We start from the raw sequence: 26,433 nt of genomic DNA, 5'->3' as shown, positions 1-26,433 counted from the left end.
CATGACTGCAAGCCTGAAAAATGGATCGCAAACCCACAGAAATTTCTTATAAAAGTTATTCAGAAAATATGTTTCAAAATTCCGTTTCAGATTTTTAAGGTGGTCACAAACTCAGAATGAACAAAAATATTATTTTCCACCAAAAAGGATTCCAATGTTGGAAAAGGTGCAAATTGTCTGTCTTTTACATAATTAATCCATAAAACCAGTTTTTTCTCGCATGCCTTTATTTTGTCATAGGCATCAAGAACAGTTAAAAAAATTTCCCTGAAGGGAGAGATTTAGTTCATTTAATTTCGAAAAAATATTTGGAAGATAGGATAGTGTTGATAACCACTACCCATTTCATCGCAGAGTACTGAAAATAACCTGTTATTTAATGGTTGAGCTTTAATACAATTAACTAGCTTGACAGTGTTGTATAGCACAGTTTTAAATTCTGGTGGCATTCCTTTGCCACCAGAATTTCATATCTGGAGCTACTTCTTTGACCTTAGAAACAACCCCACTAGGCCTGCCTGTAAGAGTGCAAATTCCATCCGAACAGAAGCCTATACATTTTCCCCACTGGATTCCTTTTTTATTTGTAATATGTAATTATTGTAACACTCTCAATTATGTAATTATGAGAGTGTGAAATGTTTCTTCTCCAGTTGTTCGGAATGACAAAGTTCTACAAAACAGAATATCATCATGAACGTTGTTGTCATGCACATATCTTATGTAGCATATTAATTGCGCATCATTTGTAACGCATAATAAGGGCTCTTCTTAACTCTTTCGATTAACTGAGATTCTATGTCACCTGCCATATCATTAATTCTGCGACCGACAGTGTCATTTGAAAGAAGAATCAAATCAACATCTTTTAGTAACTTGTTGCCAAACATAATTTTTATCACATCTTTTATAGCTGGAAGTAGTAAATTTTCCTCGATAGAATGAGGTTTCCCTGTTTTCGCTATGTGCAAATTTAAGAGATAGGATGCTTCTAGTGCTTTGCTATTAATGGAACCCATGGCTGAAATTATATCTTTCCCATGATTTAATGTCCCTAAGCATTGCTAAAAAAATTCAATTGGCTTATTTTTCACATCACAATGTTTAGTTTCTAAATGTTGTCAGAGTTTCGCAGGTTTCATGCACTTGTTTGACAACACTTCACAACACAAAACACATTGATGTTTCTGTTCACTTTCATCTTCACACCAAGTAAACCCAAATTCCAAATATGAACTGTTATATTTCAGACTGTATTTTTTCTTTGAATTGCTTGTTTCTTCTACTTTAATAGTATCAGATTTATTGGCTGTTACAACACGTGTATTACAATTAGGGTTAGTATTACCTGTTTCATTTGTTCTTCTTTTCAAAGTCCTAATTCTAAGCCACCTTTCCATTATTAAAAAGTTTCCGGAAAATGTATAAATATATGAATACTGGGGTTAACTCACGACACACTTTGTTCAAGTATCACTTAGCACTTCTGAAGATATACTGAGCCTTAGTTGAAGGAAACCTTCAATAATAAAAATCAATACACAACAAGCAATTGGTTGAAATGTGGATAACACATGTTCACTTCAAATCTGACAAAACAGCAAAGGGAAGGCAGAAGCAATAAAACTATATTGTTTTTCACTTTACCCCTCTTTTATTATTTGTCATTCTGCAGCTACAAATTTAGCAGCAGAATGACGAATAATAAAAGAGGGATGAAGTGAAACACAATATAGTTTTATTGCTTCTGCCTTTGAACATTCTGATGCTATTTGTTGGTTTTTTTTTCTAAGGCTCCATTTGATTTCAATAATTTTTACTTACTTATTCAATTTTAATTTGTTTTGTTTGGATAATGTCTGCCTGCGGACCACAGGTTGAGAAACAACACTGATCTAGATTATACATCTGGATTAGCTGTATTTAAACTGGCAAGAGTATACTGTAATTACAATTCAGATTTTTTTTTCTTCTGTTACTCTGAAGGATATACAACACTTAACAAATGCATATTGTGATTTTCTTCCTTGACTACTTGTATAATAACTAAAACACTTTTTTTTTTTTTTTTTTTTAATGTTAGTCAAGTGGGTTTTTAATTTATTGTCCTACATGTTTCGCCGATTTTCGCTATCGGCATCTTCAGGGAATACAATTGGTAAGCTATAAGAAGGTAACAGACTAGGTTTTAAATGACAGTTCTAATTCATACAAAATTAGTATGGTCTCCACAATACTAATTTTGTATGAATTAGAACTGTCATTTAAAACCTAGTCTTTTACCTTCATATAGCTTACCAATTGTATTCCCTGAAGATGCCGATAGCGAAAATCGGCGAAACATGTAGGACAATAAATTAAAAGCCCACTTGACTAACATTCAAAAAAAAAAAAAAAAAAAAAAAGTGTTTTAGTTAAAATGCATATTGTTTTCAAATTGTGCAGCATTAAGTTGCGCATCTTTTCATCAACTTTATAAATGGTTCTTTAAACTTAAATGCCCAGTCTCTGATGAATTTTAATATTACAAATACACAGAAGAATAAAACTTCTGAAAATCAGTGGTGGTTGCAAAAATCTAAGGACATGTATTACTTGCTGACTCTTGATGCTTTAGTTCCCATTAAAACTATGGATCTTTTATTTACAACTGCAGATATCGTCCAGCAAGGATAAATTAGTCTTCTTCGTTGCCACTGCCTCAGTGAGTGTTCATTGGAAGAAACATCTCAGTATCTGAATTTCTCAAGCTTCCTCAGAAGCTAGTCAGGGATCTGTTTCCTGCTGAAGTTAATAGGCTATCAGTTGTAAATTGGATGTTTTTCTGGCTGGTTTTGCCTGGTTGTGGGACAAAAAAATAGTGTTTCTGGGAGGGGGAAAATCTTGCCAGCTAACTCACTTCAGTTGAAGCCCTGATAAAGGTTCTTTGCATCCTAGACAGGATTTGAACCCTGGTCTTTCCAACCAAAGAGCATAATTAAAACCAAATAAGCTACATAACCTCTTAAACATTATATGATACAGTAAATAAACCAAATATGACTTAATTTCATAAATCACTAACTTTTGGGACATGTCAGTTTTTTTGCAAAGGTGCTACTTGTCAGTAGCATCCTTTTAATTTTTCACAGTAGTTCTCACAAAATTAATGGAATATTGACAATTGAAAATTCAACTGAACAGTACCAAACTATATCCTTTGTGAAGAATTATAAGAGCCTGGTGATGCATTGTGTATTTGATCCTATGCATGTGCTACACTGCATTAAATTAATATTAATGTCACTGTAACTAAGGTGATGTGTAGTGCAATTGGAAGAACGATGGTATATTGCTTAATTTGATTAGAAAAGGCCTAAATTTGATTGTCATTGCTACAAGAGGAATCTCCTGTCTGGACTTTTTTTATTTGAAGATGAGTTAGCTAATCTCATAAGGAGGCACCAGGGTTTTTTCTCCCAGAAACTCTGGTTTTTGATCCCATGTACAGGCAAATTGGCTTTCAGAATACACACAATTTACAGACAAAAATACTGTTGGTGGAAGTGCTGATGAACCGTAGATGGTGTTGATGGTAGTTGTGTGTAGTAGGGAAGATGGTTAGATGTGTGTGTGTGTGGGTGCAGTGGAGTGGAGTGCCCTCCCGCAACGAATCCTTGGAGGTGTAACATAATTATAATTTGACTGTTCTCGTTTTCAAAAGTAATTTCCCCTCTCTTTTTCTCTCATGGATCAAATTTTGTATTTAGGATGATTATTTTACATCAGAGGCATTTCCTTTTTGGTTTCAGTAAGACTGATTTATGGCAAAATTAGGCAAATTGTCTGCAGTAGATTTTTTTTTTGATCATTGAAATTTATCTTTATTGTTTTCTATAATCAAAGTTTCATTAATTGTATCTTCAAAATGGGGGGGGGGGATGACAAATTTATGCAAATACCATATAATTCAAAAATGACTATGCGCTGTCTTAATGATAATGAGTGATGTCACTTTACAACAATATTACAAAATGCACATCATATATTACTTATGATTTCTTTTTTTTTTGATTTGCCATATAGTTTTTGAAAACATTTTTCCACAATAAACCTCAGTATAATTTTATTGACTTTGTTTCCACATGAATTTCATTTCATTTTTCATACTTGGACACTAATTATGTTGATTGTTGTTATTAAATATTTTTAGAGAATTTTTTGGTTAACACAGATTAACATCCTCTGCCATTATAGTTTTCTTAACCAATTTTAATGAAGATTTGATTTACAACAGATATTCCAAGAAAGGGAGGATGATCTAAAGCGGTTATCTCGCCCACTAGCCTGTACCTGCTTCCGCACTTCAATATGGGATGAAACACTCTATAAGGTAATACATGTAACCAGTCTCATAACCATATATAGTAAAATGATATGCTTTAGAAGATGGAACATGTTAAATTTTAGTTTCTACATATATTTATTTATTGGGGTGCTTTTTTGGAGGGGATGTTTAAGGGTCAAAGCTGTATAACTGAGAGGAGATCTCCACATAGCCTTTAAAGGAATGCAGAGAACTGAACAGGGCTTCTGACCTAATGTCCAATCCTTACTTTCTCATGGTGCCCTGTTAGGTATCTACCTGGATACTAAATGAACAAGGATGGACTGGCAATTTGGGATTTAACTGACCAAATTTTATTCTTTTTGGCTTAAACACAATTACACAATATAAAATGTTGGCACAACATGACAGAATTTCCTGCCAGCTGGGGCATCACCTGATTAAACAAGGTTTATTGTTTTCGCGGGCAAACAGCGAAAAGTCAGCTACTGGAACAAATCCTAAAACACAACCCCAATTCAACATCACCTGAGTTCAAGATCGGTACTATCAACATAAGAAGCTTTAATGGCAAAGAAATGGAGCTAGCTGAAGAATTAGATAAGTACCAGATCAACATAATAGGGGTGACTGAAACATACAAAACAAAAACTGGAGAGATCTTTCTAAGCAATAAATACAAACTGTTATATTCAGGCAATAACAATCAGGTAAAAGAAAGAGTAGCCATAGTATTCAACGCTAAATACGAGGCTAATCTTCTCGAGTGGCAGGCAATTTCAAGTAGTGATGTGGGCAAATATCAGAATGAGGAACTGGACAATGAGACTTATTTGTGCCAATGGTCCCACAGAAAGTTCTACTAAGTTAGATGTGGAGGAATTTTTTGAGGCTTTAGAACAAGCAGCTGACACAATGAAAAATGAAAAGTTGGTCCTTGTTGGAGAATCTAAATAACAAAGTAGAAAATGATAACAATATACAAAAAATATTTGGGGAAAAGAGCAAAGCTAATAATAATGGCAAATATCTGTTGGATTTCTGCTGAGGACATGGACTGTTTATTACTAACACAATGTTCCAATGTAAAAATGTGAACAAATTCACATTGAGAGAAGAGGCAAGGAATAAGAAAACTCTCATTGACTATGTTATTGTTGATAGTGATGTTTTCTCCCTGGTGCAGGACACCAGAGTGTACAGAGGATTTGAAATTGGAAGTGATCACTATTTAGTCTTGAGCAGGATAAAATTGAATTTCATATTAAAAAGAAGAACATGTAAAAAAGTTTTAAAGTGAATAAAAGGAGCAGCTGTAGACTAAAATACACAAACATTATTCAAGAGAAAATGAGAGAGCTTGAGAACAGGAACCAAACTTTGCAGATTCAGTGGCAAGCCGTGAAGAAAATATTGATTCAGCTAGAGAGGCCTGTGGTGAGGTTGTCTACAACGATACAAAAATCAGAACTCCATAGTGAACACAGTTAGAGGCAGCGAAGTAAAAGAAAAAAGTACCAAAAGTTCCTGGCAAATAAGTCAGCTTGTGCTCATAGAGAATACAGAGACAAATGTAGGAAAGCTATGAGCACAAGCTGACTTATTTGCCAGGAACTTTTTTAAACAAAAGTCATGGGAAGACTTTGGTAAGAACATACAAAATAAATATCAAGAAGGTGGCAAGTTATTCCAGAGGTTGTTGAAGCTCAAAAATGGAGGAAAGAGTGCTGTAAACGGAATTAGAGATGATAAAGATGACATGAAAACAGGAGAAAAGGATATCCTTGAAGTATGGAGTAATTACTTTGAAAAATCGATAAATGAAACAATTAGTGACAGCACAGTGGTAAAAAACACTGACCAGGCATGCAATCAGGAACATATCCATACTTGAAGTAGAAAATGCCATCAAAGGCTTGAAATGTGGAAAGGCAGCAGGAGTAGATGATATTCGACCAGAAATGCTTAAGTATGGTGATATAAAGGTCTTACAGTGGCTGCACTGCATACTTCAGAAGGCCTGGACAGGGGGAAGAATTCCAGTTGATTGGTGTAGAGGTCTCATAGTACCCATATATAAAAAGAGAAATAAAACTGAATGTGAAAATTACAGAGGTATTTCCCTAATGAGTGTTCCTGGTAAGAAATATGCAAGTATACTTGAGAAACGGTTGGGAAGAATTGCGAAAGGGAAACTTGGAGAAGAACAAGCCTTATTCAGGCCAAATAGGAGCTGTCAGGATCAGATTTTCTCTTTATGACAAATAGCTGAGAAATAATGGGAATATAACAAAGATTTGTATTTAAGTTTTGTAGATCTGGAAAAGGCATATGACAAGGTGCCAAGAGAAAAGCTATTCGAAATGTTACAGTTGTATGGTGTCAATGGAGCATTATATCAAGCAATACCTGGTCTTTATTTGAGTTGTAAGTCAGCTGTTAGAATTGAAGAAAGTATAGGAAGATGGTTTAATGTTAAATCTGGTGTGAGACAAGGATGTACATTATCCCCTCTGTTATTCATTATCCATATGGATCACATTATGAAGGAAAGTGGTATTAAACATTATATTAGAATTGGAGATGTTAATGTTGTATGCAGTAATAAACTTCAGTATTCAAATAAATTTTGCATTGCAAGTTGATGAGTCAACAGACATTACCAACAAGGCGCAACTCTTAGCATTTGTCCGTTTTATTAATGAAGATCAAATAGTAAATCAGTTTCTTTTTTGCAAAGAATTAAGTGTGTCTACAAAAGGTGAGGACGTTTTTAACATTTTGAATAGCTATCTTGATAAATGACAGTTAACATGGAATTTGTGTGTAGGAATTTGTGCAGATGGAGCCCCTTCCATGGTAGGCTGTGTTAAGGGCCTTACATCTTTTGTAAAAAAACAAAATGAGAATGTTATCGTAACTCACTGCTTTCTTCATAGGGAGGCCTTGATGGCAAAAACATTGGGAGAAAAATTAAGAGAAGTTTTAGATCAGGTTGTTCAGATGGTAAACTTTATTAAAACAAGACCTGTCAAATCGCATTTATTCGAAAAGCTTTGTATCGATATGGATTCACAACACAGACGGCTGCTTTTACACACTGAGGTGAGGTGGCTGTCAAGGGGGAAAGTACTTACCCGTGTACACGAGCTACGACAAGAACTTCTTGCGTTTTTTGAAGTGATGAAACAATTACATTTTTGTAATCTCCTTCGGTGCGAATTTTGGATTGCCAGGTTACGGTATTTGGCGTATATATTTCAGCAGCTCAATATTTTGAATACTAGCATGCAAGGGAAAGAAGAAAATATTCTCACATCCACTGACAAAATGAAAGTGTTTCAGAGAAAACTACAGATTTGAAAAAGAAAAGCTGTTGAAGGTAATTTGGAAATGTTTCCATTAGTAAGTAACACTTAACATAAATGAAACACTTCCAATAATAGTTGAACATTTAACAAGTTTAGAAGAAAAATTGAGTTCTTATTTTCCATCACTTAACACTGAATAATACGATTGGATTAGAAACCCATTTATGGAAACTTCAAGTGATTTTGGTTTAACATTAACAGAAGAAGAACTGGCAGCTATATCCACTGATCGTGGATTGATGATTAAGCATAAGGAATTGTCTCTTGAAGCCTTTTGGATTTCTATAAAAGAAGAATATGTGTCAATATCTAAAAAAGCTTTCAACATTTTACTACAATTTTCAACATCGCATTTATGTGAATTAGGATTTTGTACCCTCACCACAATTAAGTGTAAAAAGAGAGGAACTCTTCAATGTATTGACGAGGAAATGAGAGTTTGCCTTTCAAATATATGCCCAAACATTGAAGCAATCGCTAGGACACATCAGGCTCATGTTTCTCATAGACGCAAGAATGAATAAACTTAAGGTATGTTTCATTTTATTTTTTTTTTATCGTATTATTTTTTTTCTGTAATATTTGACTTAATTATTGTAGCATATTTCTCAGAAATTTGTATATAGTGCACCTACAATTATTTGTAGGATTTTAAATGCGCCCCGACTTCAAAAAGTTTGAGAACCACTGATCAAGATCATAGGTTCCCAAAGTGGGCTGTACCCCCCCCCCCCCCCCAGTGGGTGCTGAAGCTTTCTAGGGGGACTATAGTGGGATCAGAAGCATTTGGGGCCGGTCTAGGGGTCGGTGGCTCTTTATAGAAGAAATTAATAATATATATTTTAAAATTAATTATTTTCGTGATTTCGCGATTAGATAATCATTTAAAATTCAAATATTGCATTTTAATTCATCTTGTGCCTGTCTTACACGACCAATTTTTTTTATCAATCTTCTATTTCAATTATTTAATCATTTGAAAATTTACCATTTCAGATAGAAATAGATGTCAATTTTCTATGTCAATGAGAAAATAGAGCATGTATATATGTATGTATAATAGGTTATGTTTACAGTAGCAAATATATTCGTTATATTTCATTTCAAAATATATATATATAAAATATATAAAACCACTTTTCTAATTAATTTGTACAAAAATAAACCCAATTTTATATAATTTAATATTACGAGTAAAAATAATAATGGCAAGAAAGAAATAAAATCGTAAATTTTAGTTAGCCTAGTTAGTACTAACTTATATTGCTAACACTAGAGGGAAAAAACAAAGCAAATATTATTCGAAACTTATTATACTGTTTTCTATGGTTATGTTTTGTAGGTTTGTTGTTTATATCTTGTGTAATTATTTTATTTATTAATTATTATTTATAATTATTTGGACAATGTCGTGGTCGGAAGAACAAAATGCGCTTGCGTACAAAATAAAAAATCGAACATGTTATACAGGATATTTTAACTTCTATTTTTTATATATTTAAAAAATTTATTCATTTTTTGCTATTGTAAAAATTGATCGTGCCATACAGGCCTTAGTCTATCCACGCAGCAGACGAGTCTTAACTAGTAGTATGTCGGTCAACTATTACGTAGGTAATTCACTCAATTCAGCATGTTTTGACAGGAATATGGGTGCTTGCAGTGACTTCTTCAAAGCACGAGTACGATGGTATCACAAACAAGTCAATGCATGCAAGTTGATTCGGGTTAGATTTCAAATCTATAAATACTGGTTTAGGAATAAGTTTCATTATTTTTTGTGTGCTTTGCCAACAATCATCAGTTGAAAGTGTGATAGATAAGTGGAGTCATACAAAGTGTAAATTAAATCTTTTATTTTGTGAATATTTTTGCAAATTTTATTACTTCATTATGTCTGAATATAAGAAGACATGTCGACAGTACAGTATTGAGTATTCGAAATATGGTTTTATTCAGTCTCAAATGAAGCAATAAAGTCTTCTAGGCTACAAGAGCATTTGACTAAAATGCATGCTAACAAAAAGGATAAAGATTTGTTCTATTTTCAAGTACTAGAAGAAATATATTTTAAACGTTTTGATATAGTTAGAAATATATATTTCTAACTATATCAAAACTTTTTACGTCGTCCACTAAACAAGATAATGACGGATTACAAGCTTCTTATAATATTTCATTATTAATCGCAAAAGCGGGAAAATCACACACAGTTGGTGAGGAATTAATCTTGCCGGCAGTAAAAGAAGTAATAAACACTGTGCTTCATAAGCCAGCGTCAGATATCATCAGGAAAATTCCTTTGAGCAATAATTCAGTGCAAAGAAGAATCGATGAAATGGCCGAAGACGTTGAAAAATCATTGTGCGATTATTTGAAGACATGCCAATTTTCCATTCAACTCGATGAATCAATTCTCCCAAATAATGAACCACTACTCTTATCATACGTATGATTCATAAAAGAAGAAAAAGTTCGTCAAGAATTATTATTTGCTAAAAACTTGGAAGCGGATACAAAGGGAGAATCTATGTTTAATATCATAAATAAGTTTTTTCAAGAGAAAGACATTCCTATTCGTAATATTTTGTCTGCTGCTACTGGTGGTGCTCCAGCAATGACAGGGCGCCACAAGAGTTTCATAGCGCATTTGAAACAAGCAGTACCAAATATACTCGCTATACATTGCGTTCTTCATCGTCAACATTTGGTTGCGAAAAATTTAAGTGAGCGCCTGCACACGTCGCTCCATTACATTATTAGAGTAGTCAACAAGATTAGTAGCAATTCATTGAGTGACAGATTGTTTAGCCAACTTTGTAGTGAAAACGATGAAGATTTCAATCGTTTGCTGCTTCACACAGAAGTTCACTGGCTTTCAAAAGGTATTTGTCAGAATCGATTTTAAATTTGTTTGATTCAGTACTAGAGTTCCTAGAAAACAGAGACGACGGATTGTGGGCCAACCTGATTACATCCAAAAATGACATCGCTTATTTGACAGACCTCTATAAAATATTTAATGAAGTCAATCTACAACTACAAGGTGATGAATTGAATTGAATTAAAACAAAAAGCGTTATTGTCGCTTTTGTAGGGAAACTTCTTCTGTTCAAGCGGAATATGGGCCGAGGGGAATATAGTATGTAAACTTTTCAAATTTATCAGCAGTGTCTCTCAAAAAGGAAGATTTACTTACATACTGCCAACAATTTGAGGTTCTCCATGCTGATTTCAATGAGTGATTCAAGGATATTCTAAACATGAATATACCAAATTGGGTTCTAGATCCTTTTTCACATGTAAGCACAGCAGGATCATCAAATTTAGAAGTGGAACTCATAGAACTCACAACAAATGAAGAACTAAAAATAAAATTCAAAACTGGATACTAAGAGGCTTCAAAATCAATACCGACACTGTACCCTGGATTATGGGAAATAGTGCAGAAATTTTTAATTGCATTTCCATCTTCTTATTTGGCTGAGCGTGGGTTTAGTGCTGTAGTGAATTTACTATCTAAGAAAAGGAACCGATTGCATATGACTGAGCGTGGCGATTTACGACTGTTTTTAACGAAAGTTGAACCCGATATTAACAAACTTTTAAAAATGCACCAAGCTCATCCTTTACAATAATTTGTTATTTTTTCTTTGTATTTTTACTTTGTAAGTTCGAAATAAACCATCTAATACATTTGATGGTGTTTTAATTATTACAATAAGATTCTTACTAATGTAATGCAATCTCTTAATATGTATTCCAAATTTTCATATTTAAATCATTGTATGAAACTTCACATTAATTTGTTATTTTTGCTTTGTATTTTTACTTTATAAGTTAGAAATAAACAATTTTGTAATATATTTAATGGTGTTTTAATTATTACAATAAGATTCTTACTAATGCAATACAATCCCTTAATTGTATTCCACATTTTCATATTTAAACCATTGTATGAAACTGTGCATGATGTTATTCGAGCATACGTTTTACAATCTTTACCTATGGGCTATGTTTCACCAAAATCGGTATAGCAATAACTGTGTTCAAGATGAAGCACATATTGGCCACTTCTTTTTAAAAATTTAACGGCATAAGCAGTAATGTATCATTAGTTGCTATTTACGTCAAAAATATCAAACTGCTTGAACGTGGAAAACTGTTATAATGGGGGGCGTTACAAAATTTATGTCTTACAAAGTGGGCAGTGGCCCGAAAAAGTTTGGGAACCTATGATCTAGATGATACTGTTTTTGATCTTGTATATCCAATGAAAAGCAAGAGTAACATATCAGTCAGAATGCAAGTCAGTTGGCAGTTTTTCTTGTGGGCAGCAATTTTTTCAGGTTTTTTAGGTCACATTTAAGTTTTGGACTGTTAAAAGCCTTCTAAAGTCACAATAATATCTGCAATAGGGGGATTAATTCATAAAATAGTTCCTTGTTATGGCATTTCTTAGTGTTTTTATTTTTTTAGCACATGATACATCAACCAGGATGCCTACATGGGTGCTGGGCACCATCTTGTGAAACCGACATATTACTGTTGGTTGTGGTATGTTGATGCCAAAGTAGGTCACTTCCATAGAACTACCACAAGTGCCATAATATCAATATAATGTTCAGTATACTGTAACCTCTACAGTGATCAGGCACTGTAACCTCTACACTTGATATATATGGATTTATACGTGGTTTGGCTATTAAATAACGAGACTGGTTGCAAAAATGTGGTTTATTATTACAATTGTACAACTTAATTGTTATCCCCTTCAACATACTCCCCTCCTCTATCTATACACCATTGCATACGAATTTTCCATTATTGGAAGCAGTACTGCAAGTCGAGGTAATATCCAAATGCATCAAATCAGATTCGAGTATGTGTTATGATTTTATTCCGCTGCAGTACTTTTCTACAGTTTACGGTTCAGTCACAGTAAGCTATGTCATACAAGTCAAACCTAAGCATTTAGGTACTATTTGGATATATGCAGCTGTCTCCATGGAAACTGAGGAATAGAGTTCAATAAATAATGCTCTGGTATTAAGCCTCTACAGCTGGTACCTTTTGGTTAAATAATGTGCTGGTTAAATACACAACTTTCTCAGCAGTTCTATCTTTCTGTGGGCTGCCTGACAGTTTCTCTTCCTCTTGTAATGATTTCAGGAGCACTAATTGCTATAATTCTGTGAACTAAATGATAGTCTGTGATAATACTTTGCTTGGCACTTTAAATGCACTCCATTTCCAGTATTGTACACAGTTTCAGTTATTTATTGTACATTCCTTTGTCATACCATGTTTTGTTGCTGATGCATTGTATTCAAGAAAAATGGAAGATGTTCAGGTAATTCTTGAAACTTGGTGTAGTTTTGTTCTTCTCCCTCCCTGCAAAAAAAAAAATTATAAAAATCCTTATTTATACATCCAATATTTTCTTCCTAGGCTTGGTCTTCTATTGTATATACTCTCATTCCAAATGTACAGCAATTAGAAGCAAGTTTACAACAGTTTGCCAATATTATTGAAGCTGATGAGGTATTGCTTTTTGAGAGAGCTACATTTTTAGTAAGTATTAACACTACTGTTAACACCAACCAGCTTTATCTTTTAACAAAGTAGTCAGTAAGGCAAATAATAGGAATAACTGAATTATTGAAACTTTTTGATGTAAATAAAGAAAAATATTCACAGAAAAATCAAGTATTCAGAATTGATTGCAGACAAAATGATTTGTATTGGGAAGAAGACATGTTCTCAACTCATGCTATGAGTTAGAGTGTAGCTTTATTTACCTTTATACATTTTAATGCTTTTGCTGTAGTATGTGCCTGGTATGGTGCATGTTTGATCTGGACTTGTTTTCTTAATATTTTCCCATTCTGTTCACTACTATTTATATTAAAAATTATAATCTATATTTAGTGGCTGGAGGCAATAACTAGCCTCCTTTTCTTTTTTATTCCTTTTTATTTTAGTTAGAACTTTCCATTGGTTGATTTATTACTTTTTGCAGATTAAATATTATTTTATTGATCAATGTTCTATATTCTGGAAGATTATGTCATGATCTTCTCTGGAGTTCCAGAAGGCAAATGGACTTCATCTGAGGTTGCAATTTGGATTAATAAAAAATGGAAAAACAAAATTTTAGATTATACTTGGGTATCAGACAGAATAAACAAAGTTTGAATAAAAATTATGAATTAAACATTCAATATTTTTGGAATTTATGCACCAGTAGATGGAAGAGACAGAAGAATTTTACGAAAAACTTCATTAATGAAACAAATAAAAATGAAGCAACAATCTTGATGGGAGATTTCAACGCTAACCCAATAACAGGATGCATTGGATCAGAGGGAGAATCAGTAATCGATAACAATAGAATTTTATTAAGAGACTTCTGCATATTTAACAATCTAAAAATCAGCAGTACTTTCTTCAGGCATACAGATATACATAAGTACACATGGGAAGCAAGAGGAACATAATCAAACTATTTTTTCCTAGATAAAAAGTCTAGGAAAAACAAACTAAATAATAATATCATGGATACAAGGGTTTTTAGAGGGAGGGAAATTGATAGTGATCACATGTTGAAAGCAGATTTGAATTCATGAAAAGAACCATATACTTCAAAAGAAAAAAAGATAACGAACCAACATCTAATAAACAATTTAAAATTCACCTCCTAGAACAGGAGAGTATTAGAAACGTGTATAAAAGCAGAATAAGAGATAAAATAAAACCAACCACAAACAATATTGAAACTGACTGGAAAAATATAAAGGAAACCATACTAAAAGCAGCAGAAGAAAGTTTAGGATACAAATCAAGGAAAAACAAAAAAAAATGTCTCAGAACTTGGAATGATGACTTCAAGGAATTAATCGAAAGGAAAAAACAGGCTTTTAAAATCTATCTGCAAAATAAAAACACTGCTGACTATATACAATATAAGAAATTACGGGCCAAAGTCAAAAAGCTTTCCAGAAGTATATGCAAAGAAAATTGGAGTAAATATGTTAAATTATTATAGCAGGATATCACTGGACCACAAAGAATAGATTTTAAAATTTTCAGGCAACTACAAACAGCAGAAAATGACCAATTAAGAAATAATTAATTTCTTAATTAAACTAATTAAACATACAGAAAATTTATTTAGAAGAAGAGGAGTGTGGTTTTAGAAGAGGGAGAGGATGCACAGATGCCTCTTTCGCAATGCAACAGATCATAGAAAAAAAGAAAAGAATTTAACCTGCCCACTTTTCTTCTATTTATTGAATACGAAAAGGCGTATGATAACTTGAACAGAAATCTACTCTGGAAAATATTACAAGACGATAAAATACCTCCTAAATTAATTAAAGCAATAAAAAGTCTGTATACAGAGGGGAAAAAATCGCATCAAATTTGCAGGTGGAACATTGTCAGAACCTATAAATATAAATAAAGGTGTAAGACAAGGTTGTGACTTACCCCCAATCCTATTCAACGTTTATATAAACAGAATCCTAAAAGAATGGAAAACAACTGTCCAAGATGGAATTAAACTAACAAATAATAAACAGCTAAATACAATATTTTATGCAGATGATATGCAGAAGTACTAATTTCAAATTCAGAAGATAAACTCCAAATAAACTCCAAATGATGGTACAACATGACAAAATTTCATGCCGGCTGGGGCGTCGCCCGGGTAAACAAGGCCCCCGTTGTTTTCGCCAGGGAACCAGGGCGAACAGCGAAAAGTCAGCTACTGGAACAAATCTGAAAACAAACCCCAACTCAACATCACCAGAGTTAAAGATCGGTACTATCAACGTAAGAAGCCTGAATGGCAAAGAAATGGAGCTAGCTGAGGAATTAGATAAGTACCAGATCGACATAATAGGGGTGACTGAAACAAAAAAGACCAAAACTGGCTAGATCTTTCTGAGCAATAAATACAAAATGTTATATTCAGGCAATAACAATCAAGGAAAAGGAGGAGTAGCCATAGTATTCAACACAAAATACGAGGCTAATCTTCTTGAATGGCAGTCAGTCTCAAGTAGAGTAATGTGGGCAAATATGAGAATGGGGAACTGGACAATGAGACTTATTTGTGCCTATGGTCCCGCAGAAGGTTCTACCAAGGTAGAAGTGGAGGAATTTATTGAGGCTTTAGAAAAAGCAACTGACACAATGAAAAAGGAAAAGTTGGTCCTTGTTGGGGATCTAAATAGCAGAGTAGGAAATGATTGTGAGACATACAAATATATTTTGGGAAAATTTGGAGAAAAGAGCAAAGCCAATAATAATGGCAAATATCTGTTGGATTTCTGCTCAGGACATGGACTGGTTATTACTAACACCATGTTCCAACATAAAAATCTGCACAAATTCACATGGAGAGAAGAGGCTAGGAATAAGAAGAGTCTCATTGACTATGTTATTGTTGATAGTGATGTTTTCTCCCTGGTGCAGGACACCAGAGTGTACAGAGGATTTGAAATTGGAAGTGATCACTATTTAGTCTTGAGCAGGATAAAATTGAATTTCATATTAAAAAGAACATGTAAGAAAGTTTTAAAGCGAATATTGAGCAGCTCTCAGATGTGAACTGTAGACTAAAATACAGAAAGATTATTGAAAAGAAAATGAAAGAGTTTGAGAACAGGAATCAAACCTTGGAGATTCAGTGGCAAACTCTGAAGAAAACATTGATTGATTCTGCCAGAGAGGTATGTGGTGAGGTTGTGTGCAAGGATAAAAAAATCAGAACTCCCTGGTGGACACAGGAAGTTAAAGAGGCAGTGAAGGAAAAGAAGAAAGCATATCAAAAGTTCCTGGCAAATAAGTCAGCTTTTACTCTTACAGAATACAGAGACAAATGTAAGAAAGCTAAACAGTGTGTAAAACTAGCTAAACAAAAGTCATGGGAGGACTTTGGCAAGAATATAGAAAATAAATATCAAGAAGGTGGCAAAATATTCTGGAGGTTGTTGAAGAAGCTTAGGAATGGAGGAAAGAGTGCTGTAAAAGGAGTTAGAGATGATAAAGGTGACATGAAAACGGTAGAAAAAGATATCCTTGAAGTATGGAGTAATTTCTTTGAAAAACTGCTAAATGAAACAAGCAGTGATGACAGCACAGTGATAAAAAAACACTGACCAGGCATGCAGTCAGGAATACATATCCATACTTGAAGTAGAAAAAGCCATCAAAGGCTTGAAATGTGGAAAGGCAGCAGGAGTAGATGATATTCGACCAGAAATGCTGAAGTATGGTGGTATAAGAGTCTTACAGTGGCTGCACTGCATAGTTCAGAAAGAATGGACAGAGGGACGAATTCCCGATGATTGGAGTAGAGCTCTCATAGTACCCATATATAAAAAGGGAAATAAAACTGAATGTGAGAATTACAGAGGTATTTCCCTACTAATTGTTCCTGGCAAGATCTATCCGAGTATACTTGAGAAACGGTTGAGAAGAATTGTGGAAGAAAAGCTTGGTGAATAACAAGCTGGATTCAGGCCAAATAGAGGATGTCAGGATCAGATCTTCACTTTACAACAAATAGTCGAGAAAGCATGGGAATATAACAAAGATCTGTATTTAAGTTTTGTCGATTTCGAAAAGGCATATGACAAGGTGCCAAGAGAGATGCTATTCAATACGCTGCAGTTATATGGTGTCAATGGGACATTATATCAAGCAATACTTAGTCTTTATTTGAGTTGTAAGTCAGCAGTTAGAATTGAAGGCTGTATAGGAAGATGGTTTAATGTTAAATCTGGTGTGAGACAAGGATGTACATTATCCCCTCTGTTATTCATTATCTATATGGATCACATTATGAAGGAAAGTGGTGTTAAACCTGATATCAAAATTGGAGATGTTAATGTCAGCTCTTTGCTTTATGCGGATGATGTTATATTTCTAAATAAATCTGCTACAAGTCTGCAAGATTCTCTGACTAAATTCAATTGCTGTTGTAATAGATATGGTATGAAGGTCAGCAATAAAAAGACAAAGACAATGAAAATAGGCAGAATCATTGAAAATGTCAACTGTGTTGTGAATGGAGAACCTGTGGAACAAGTAAAACATTTCAGCTACTTAGGCACGTTTTTTACTGAAGATGGTAAATTAAATATAGAAATAGACAACAGAATCAGCAAAGCTGGTATGGTGGGAAGTCAATTGAATAAATTCATATGGAATAAGAGAGAAATTAGTTGGAACACTAAATTAGCTGTATACGAGACAGTGTTCAAACCAATTTTAACTTATGGATCTGAGAGCTGGGTCAGAAGTAAAACATTTGACCAAAGACTAAAGACCACAGATATGAGAGTCCTGAGAAAGATTAGAGGCGTGAACAGATGGCATCAATGGCAATATCATATTAAAAATGAGGATATTAGGAAAGAACTTGACATTGTCAGCATCCAGGAATGCGTTAGCAGAGCTAATCTCAGGTGGTATGGTCACTTAAATAGAATGGGAGAGGAAAGATTAGCAAAACAAATGTTCTCTGCCAGGTTGGCAGAAAAACGACCCAGAGGAAGACCAAGATATAGGTGGATTGATACGGTACAAAGTGCCTTAGACGATAGAAATATAAGATCTGATAATGTTGGAGTCTTGACAAGTAACAGACTGATTTGGAGGAAAATTGTAGATAGGAAGTTAGTAATGATGTAATTTTTTCATGTAGTACTGTCATATCCTGTACACCCCTTGAGGGTACATGGCAGGAATTTGATGATGATGATGTTCTGTAAACTTCAGGCTCTAGACCAGAGCTTCTTAAACTTTTTCCACTCGCGACCTCTTTTTGTTCGAGAAATTTATACGCGACCCCGAGTATATAGGTATATAAAATAGATATACAAATCAAACATTTATTGATAATAAATCATAAAGAAATTTATTTTAAAACAATTCTTTGGTATGCATATAATTTCACCATTTACATAAAGAATTACAATACAATAATCTTGAATCCAAACCGAGGTGTTTCTGGCAGCGATCATTGGTGTGACGGCATGTGCAGTGCAAAGTTCACTTGTTGTGTGTCCAGAACCAAGGCTGCAGTGAAGTAGCGCAATGCAACATGGGCGAGTGCTGCCAGAAACACCTCGGATTCATTACATGTTTGATTTTGAATTAATTTTTGGTTGTTGCGCGTTCAGGACTTTTACTGTTGCCAAATTTTTTGTGACCCCCACATTCTGTTACGCAACCCCATTTGGGATCATGACTTACAGTTTAAGAAGCTCTGCTCTAAACCATAGGTTGGTATGTTGCAGCTTACAGCCCTGATTTAGCCTGCCAGCTAGAGATGGATTTTAAATGAACTTTGTGATTCTGTCATTTAATTGCTGTTTCAGTTTCCACAGAATGTAGTCATGCCCATTCATTTGCTTATTGTCTTGGCTGCTTTAATGCCACATGTAGTTATGGCAGTGACCTTATGTTGCACTCTTGTCTCTGTGCATTGTCACATTGGTGCTGCTCTCCCTCAGTGTTAATTTGACAGCATTTTGCAACAGTTCTTAGTCACATGTATCATGAGTTTACATCACTGAATATTGTTCATCTTTGTATTCAAAGATGAACAATATTCAGTGATTTCGGTAGCTTGGAAAAGATTTTGAAATGAAATTTTTACATTTTTTGAAAAGACATCTTGAGATAAAATACATAAAATCTCATTACAGATCAGCCTTATTTAACGAGTATTTGCAATTGAATTTGATAATTGGGAACACAAACTTTGAACTCTCACTTAAGTGTAACTGTCTAATAAAAAGAATTCCATACTTCTTAATTTTCCCGAACTTTGTTTGTACACAATAATATTCTGTATTTTGTTAATAAAAAATGTAACTTGTAAATTTGTTGTCTATCTTATATGTAAGTATGTGTGTGATATCCTTGATTTACCTCTTGTCCCACAAAGCATAAAATATTTACTATCCAGTCTTGCTCTAGACCAGGGGTCAGCAAACTTTTGAGACGGAAGAGCCAAACCTTTTCTTCACAACAATTAAAAAATTATTCGAGAGCCATAAATATATTTTTACAAATAAGGAAAATTTAAAGTAATATTATAGTAAATTTATAGTAATATATAACAAGTTATAATATTAATTATATCTTTATTAAATGAAGAAAATATCACACAAAAAATTGCTCTCATTGGTTTTAATCAGTGTGAGCAAATGAGCTTACATTTCCTTACAAAGTGTCTGTATGTCTGGTTTGTAACTAGTCGTTTTTAATTTAAGGCATGATTTCAAGTTGTCAGTAATTTGGCTCCTCAATTTACATTTAATGAAATTCATGTTAGAAAACGATTGCTCTCACATAAATATGTAGACCCGAAGATACTGAGAACACCAAATGCAAATTTTTTCAACTCATAATATGAGTCTGGAAGACTATTAAAGTCTGGAAGTATTGAAAATCATTGAGTCTGCCTTCTGTAGTTCTTTTATAGCGGTCTGCTTACATTGTGAAATCAGACTGCATTTTTCTTTTTCCAGTTCTATTTCAGTATCAAGACGTACAAATTTGGAGCTCCATAAGTCTTTGCTTGTCAAGTCCAGCAATTGTATTTCAAAATTAGCCGTGTCAATATCAAACGGAGAAAAATTTAATTCCTTCACATTGGCATTAAGAGGATTTGTAATAAAAGCTAGAGTCACTTTATTATTTCTGAATTCCTGAAACCTTCTCTCATGTTTAAAACTGCTGTCTTGAAATAATGTTTGTTAATGAGGGCATTGTTTTCTCGGTGATATTGACGCAAGTTTGGGAAATGAACTAAAGTTCCCCTCTCTAAATCTTCAGCGAACAGAATCAATTTCTTTTCAAATGAATAACTTCCTCTAGCATTGAAAAAGCAGCATTTCCCTTGCTAATTTATGATTGAACTGATTCAGTTGCGATGTCCACCATAAAGTAAAATTTTTGCAACCACTGATCTTCAGTTAATTCTGGATATTGAACATCCTTGTTGTCGAGGAATAGTTTGATTTCATTTATGCAAGATGCAAAACGCTTTACATGTCGCCTCTGGAAAGCCATCGAACCCTGTTATTATTACTATTATTATTACTATTATTACGGGCAACTCCAGGGAGTCATTGGACTCATCGAGGGAGGCCCCAAATCATATTCATCACAACTATTTGACATTCATACAATATCTATCATACCTCGCCTTAAACTCATTCACTGTCACAGCATCCACCACAGACTCAGGGAGCGCATTCCACTCATTCACTACTCTAAAAGTAAAGAACCCAGCTCTAACACCTTTACTAACCACACTTTTGCCCAGTTTCCATGGATGTCCCCTAGTCCTCCCACAACCAGCCCTGTTCTCAAAAAGATCTTCTGAATTAATTTTATAGAAACCCTTCAGTAATTTGAATGTCTCAATCATATCTCCCCTCCTCCGCCTATCAACCAATTTTTGCAACCCACAAATCTTCAACCTGTTCTCATACGGTTCATTCCACAGACCTGCTATCATCTTGGTCACTCGCCTCTGGATCCTCTCCACCTCCTCCCCATCAAGAAGAAACCTAGGTGACCAAATCTGAGCACAGTAGTCTAGATGGGGTCTTATCAAGGCTCGATACAGAGGAACAATAACCTGCTTGTCTCTGCTTGTCATCGTATTCTTCAGCAACCAAGTGATTTGATGAGCTGTTTTGGTCACTTTTGCAATGTGTCCCCTAAATTTCAATCCTTATCTACCAACACTCCTAAATCTTGTGCCTCATCAATTTCCTGGAGCACGGTTCCACCAATGCAGTAAACTGCTGCCAATCTTTCCACCCCAAAATGCATAACCTTACATTTTGCCACATTAAACTGACATCCATTCTCCTTAGCCCAGACCTCCAATCTATCCAAATCATCCTGCAAAATTTTGACGTCATCTGCATTCACTATTGCCCTACCCAACTTCGCATCATCCACAAACAAATGAACTGTTCCTCTCAGATCATTTCCTATATCATTTATGAACAAATTAAACAGCAGTGGTCCAAGAACAGATCCTTGTGGCACACCACTAGTCACAGGCCGTCTTGTGGACTCTACTCCCGAGTAAACCACTCTCTGATATCTCTCCGTCAACCACCCTCCTATCCATCTCACCAACCCTATGTTCATTCCCATATGCTGCAATTTACTGATTAGAATTCCATGTGGAATCCTGTCAAAGGCCTTGGCAAGGTACAGTAGAATCACCGTAAACCCATTACCCTTATCCAGTTCAGCCGTCACTGTGTTATAATACGTGAGCAAGTTACTGAGGCATGACCTACCCTTCACAAAACCATGCTGTCCCCGATACAGTATCCCATTTTCTTCTATCCAATCTTGTATTTTCCTCTTGACTATTTTCTCTAAGACCTTGACAATGATTCCTGATATGCTAATCGGTCGGTAATTTACTACAGCAGTCTTGGAACCACCTTTATGCAGTGGAACTATTTTCCCCTCTTTCCACCCGCTCGGGACTAACCCAGACCCGAGACTCAAATTAAACAAAATGGTCAAGGGTACTGACAATTCTTTAGCTGCTTCTCGTACAACACGAGCTGGTATACCATCCAATCCCACAGATGTATTGACATTGAGGTTATGCAATAGACTACTCACCTCCACTTCATTAACCACAATTCCCGTATAATCTACTGGTTTATTCGTTTCTGCAATGTCACCACCTGGATGATATACTTTTGCAAAGTGCTCACTCAGTAACTCAACTATCTCAACTGATTCAGTTACCTCCCTACCATCGGCATTCTTTAAAATCAATCTGCCATGTACATTTTTCCTTTTACTTGCTACATATCTAAAAAACTGTTTAGGATTCTCTTTAGCCTGCATGGCCAATGTTCTTTCGTAATCCTTTTTTGCTTTTCTTACCACACTCGTCACCCTTCTGGCCTGTGCTTTATACCGTTCATGTGCCTGCCGGTCACCCTTCTCCTTAAATTCCCTCCATAGTTGTTTCTTTTTTTGCAACTCAAGCTTAATGGTGTTATTCATCCATTTAACCCCTACTTGATTTATTATTCGGACTCTAGGTATACAGTCAGCCATTGCTTCATGCAAGCACTTCTTAACTACCTCCCATGCACTATCAACTTCTAGTCCTTGCAGTTGTACATGCCATGGCACTGAACCAATCAAACTCCTAAGCTTGTCATACTTTCCAGCCCGATAACTCCACATGTACCCTGTCTTAATTGAAAATTCTACACCTTTAGCCACCTCCCAAGTTAAGACCCTATGATCACTCTCACCGATTGGTGGCAATGTGGTCATATTTGTTACAGCCAAATCCTCAGATGTAATTACTAGGTCAAGCACTCTCTGACCCCTAGTATTTTCCATTACATGCTGTCGCAGATAGTTATCCCTTAATAACCGCATAAAATCCAGTTCCTTCCTCCCGTGTGTCCTCTCCTCACTCCAATCAATGCGACCATAGTTGAAATCTCCCATAATAATCACCCTCCTTCCACCCATTTCTTCTATTTGCTTGTGCATACTGTCACCACCATCTTTTCCATCACCTGGTCTATAGCAGCACCCAATTGTATATTTAGTTCTGTTAGCCACAATCTCACACCAAATGGCCTCAAATGTGTTCTTTTCTCTATCCTGCAATTCAACTTCTATTCTCCTTGGCTGGAGCTCATCAGCTATCATCAACAATACTCCTCCCCCCATTTTATTCTCTCTGTCATTCCTGAACACACTATACCCATCACATTCAATCCTACTAGTTATACATCTACAGTCAGCCATGTTTCACTAATACCTATAACTTGTGGTCTGGAAGTGCCAACCATGGCCAAAAACTCTTCCTTCTTGTTCCTAATACTCCTGGTATTAGTGTACATGAATTTAAGACCCCCATTAGCCCCAACCCTACCTTGATGCCTTATATTAACTATCCCACTCAGATTTGTTGTCCTTATTTGCTCTGGCATATTATATTCATTCTTACATTCAACTGCCTCCATAAGGACTGTATCTCTACTCCCCCCCCCCCTAACAAATCTAGTTTCCCTGAATTTGCACATCCACTACATTGAGCAACACTTTCTCAAGTCTTCTTACACCGTAACCATTCAAATGCAAGCCATCCATCTTATATAGATCCTTTCGCCCATCAAACTCACTCCACACATCCACAAATTCCACACCACAATACATAACCCACGCATAAAGTCATTCGCAATTATGGCCCTCCTTTTAAACATTTCACTGTCATACCGTGGCAAAAGACTAATCATTTTAACTCTCTCACTCTTTTCTTTTGCTACCTCAAACAATTCATTCAGGTCTTCTATCATTTCCATTTTATCTCCTTTCAAATCATTCGTACCTGCCACAACAATCATTTCTTTCACCCTTTCCTTTTGCTCTCTAATAGACGCAGTTACGTCCTTTATGGTCGCACCAGGTTGGTACGATTTTGTCAAATCCTCTACTAACACACCTCGTACTAACGAGTCTCCATACAGCACTCTATCCTTCATTTTGTTCATGTTCACATTCATACGTCTATTTTTCCTGTCATACGTTTTATTATTGGTTGGTTCATTCAGTCTACTTTTGTTCATGCACTCTAGCTGCTGTTTTGCTCTTTCTATCGCACTATTCAACAACGCGATCTCACTCAATGCATCTATCTCATCTTTTTTGTTCTCTCAGAAACCATTTATACTATCATTCACACTTTCTACATTCACACTCTCACAATTTTCATGTACAACCTTGCCGTTTCTTGTCATATCCCTGTTTCCTTCATTCTGAAGGTTGACAATAATATCACACTCACGATCCGAAATACACTTCAATTCCGCATTCTCCCTACATTTTCTACACACATTCAATCCTTTATTATCATCTAACCACACTCCGACCGCACTCCGCAAAGCGTACATTTCACAGCTAGTACACTGACTCATTTCTTTTATGCTACCGTTCTTTGATAACGATGGCGAACCTTCATTACTGGCCGCCATTTTCCTTCGCACAGGTGCCATACTTATCTGTGACGTGTTTTGTCAAATTATACCCTAATCTTTAATAATTATTCAATTAATAAATAAGAGGAAAAAAAGTACAAACATCAGAACATTTAAGTACTAAATATAATTAAATAAAACGAAATATAACTAAATACAGTAACTTAGCTTCGTTTTGTCTTCCACCATACGCGTTCGATTCCACCATACGCGTTATACTGGAGAAGATCTGAATACTCTCTCTCCATTTCACTTAGCAACTCTTTAAATTGTCTATGGTTAAGTCCCCTTGCTATAATGGTGTTGGTAATCTTAATTACCAATTTCTTCTATAAATGTTTGTGTATAAAGTTCTTCCTGGTGGAGTATACAATGGAAAGTAATCACTTCATGATTAATTTTTCCTTTTAAAATTGAAACAAAACCCTTTTTCGCTCCTGTCATACTTTTTGCACCATCGGTTGCAATTGACACAATTTTATTGAGTGGGATATGATTTTTTTTCATACATTCAAGGATGGCATTTGCTATGTCCTCTCCACACGTTTGGTCCTTGAGCGGCAATAATCCCAGAAGTTCTTCTCTCAGACCCACAGATGATACATACCGCACAAAAAGGGAAACTTGGGCTGTGTCCTTGATGTCGCAAGACTCATCTACCACAATTGATAAAGCTGAAGCTAATTTAACGTCTTCGACTTGTTGGTTGGTCATATTTGAGGACATTGTAAATGTCCTATCTGCTACTGTTTTGGCAGATAACTGTATGTTTTTAATCTTACTTAAAATCTCTGCTTTGTTTTTGAAATCCCGAAAAAGTTCTTCAGATGCATTAACAAAACATTTTGTGTGTTCAACATCTGCGAATGGTTTTCTTCTCTTAGCGATCTCCTGACTCACTACTAAGCTTGCAATATTAACATCATTGGCAGACTCTCTCCAATAATTAAATACAGAACTTGATTTTTCAACATTTTTCTGACTTTCTTCAACTGCTCTCTTTCTTATGTCACCGACAGGATATTTTCTGGCAAATGTGGCATGTTTTGTCATGAAGTGTCTCTCCAAATTTGACTTTTTTGTTGTGTGCCAGTTTTTGACTATACCAAAAACATTTTCTGCATTTGTTTTGAGCCACTGTTGCTTTCATTTTGAAATAGATGTTTTAAATTGTTATACTGCTAATATTTTGCATTGTTTTCCCTCTCTACTCAGAATTATTTGTTTATATTTTTATATGCTGGCCTGGTTGGCTGAGTAGTTAGCGTATCTGTTCTCCAGCCAAAAGGCTGCAGATTCGTGATTTTGTTCGGGATGTTTGTGATTGTTTATAAAAATACTAGTGGTGGTGATCAGCGGTAGACGGCATTGGTGTGGATGATGGAAGTAGTTGCGGTTCGTTGTAGTTGGTGGATTGAGTGGTGGAGTAGGTGTCCTCCCTCGATGAGTCTTTGGACTCCCTGGAGGTGTCATGTAATAATAATAATAATAATATGATCTTCTTAATGTTCTATCTGCTTCATGGTCTTTAGATTTTGTCCTGGATGATTAACATAATGAATAAATTGCATGATTTTTTCAAATCATGCAATTTATTCATTATGTTAATTTTGCTTTATTATCTCAGTTACTGTTTTTCATCTGATAGTTTTGCCTTCCTTCA

The 26,433-nt window shown here is 35.0% G+C and overlaps 1 protein-coding gene across 4 annotated transcripts in view; it reads left to right on the top strand.

Moving 5' to 3' along the window:
* Nucleotides 1-26,433, top strand: part of RagA-B (Ras-related GTP binding A/B) — a 94,863-nt gene that overhangs the window by 51,539 nt on the left and 16,891 nt on the right. For all 4 annotated transcript variants that reach the window (XM_090392623.1, XM_090392622.1, XM_090392621.1 and 1 more), the window contains 2 exons: nt 4,277-4,372; nt 13,150-13,272. In XM_090392623.1, coding sequence (XP_090248749.1) covers nt 4,277-4,372; nt 13,150-13,272 — 219 coding nt within the window. The remainder of the gene's footprint in view (nt 1-4,276; nt 4,373-13,149; nt 13,273-26,433) is intronic.

The sequence above is a fragment of the Typopeltis vanoorti genome, chromosome 5 (genome assembly GCF_054136105.1).
Source record: "Typopeltis vanoorti isolate ZY-2024b chromosome 5, IOZ_Tvanoo_1.0, whole genome shotgun sequence".
Taxonomy (NCBI): domain Eukaryota; kingdom Metazoa; phylum Arthropoda; class Arachnida; order Uropygi; family Thelyphonidae; genus Typopeltis; species Typopeltis vanoorti.
This window is presented reverse-complemented; position numbering and strand designations above follow the sequence as displayed.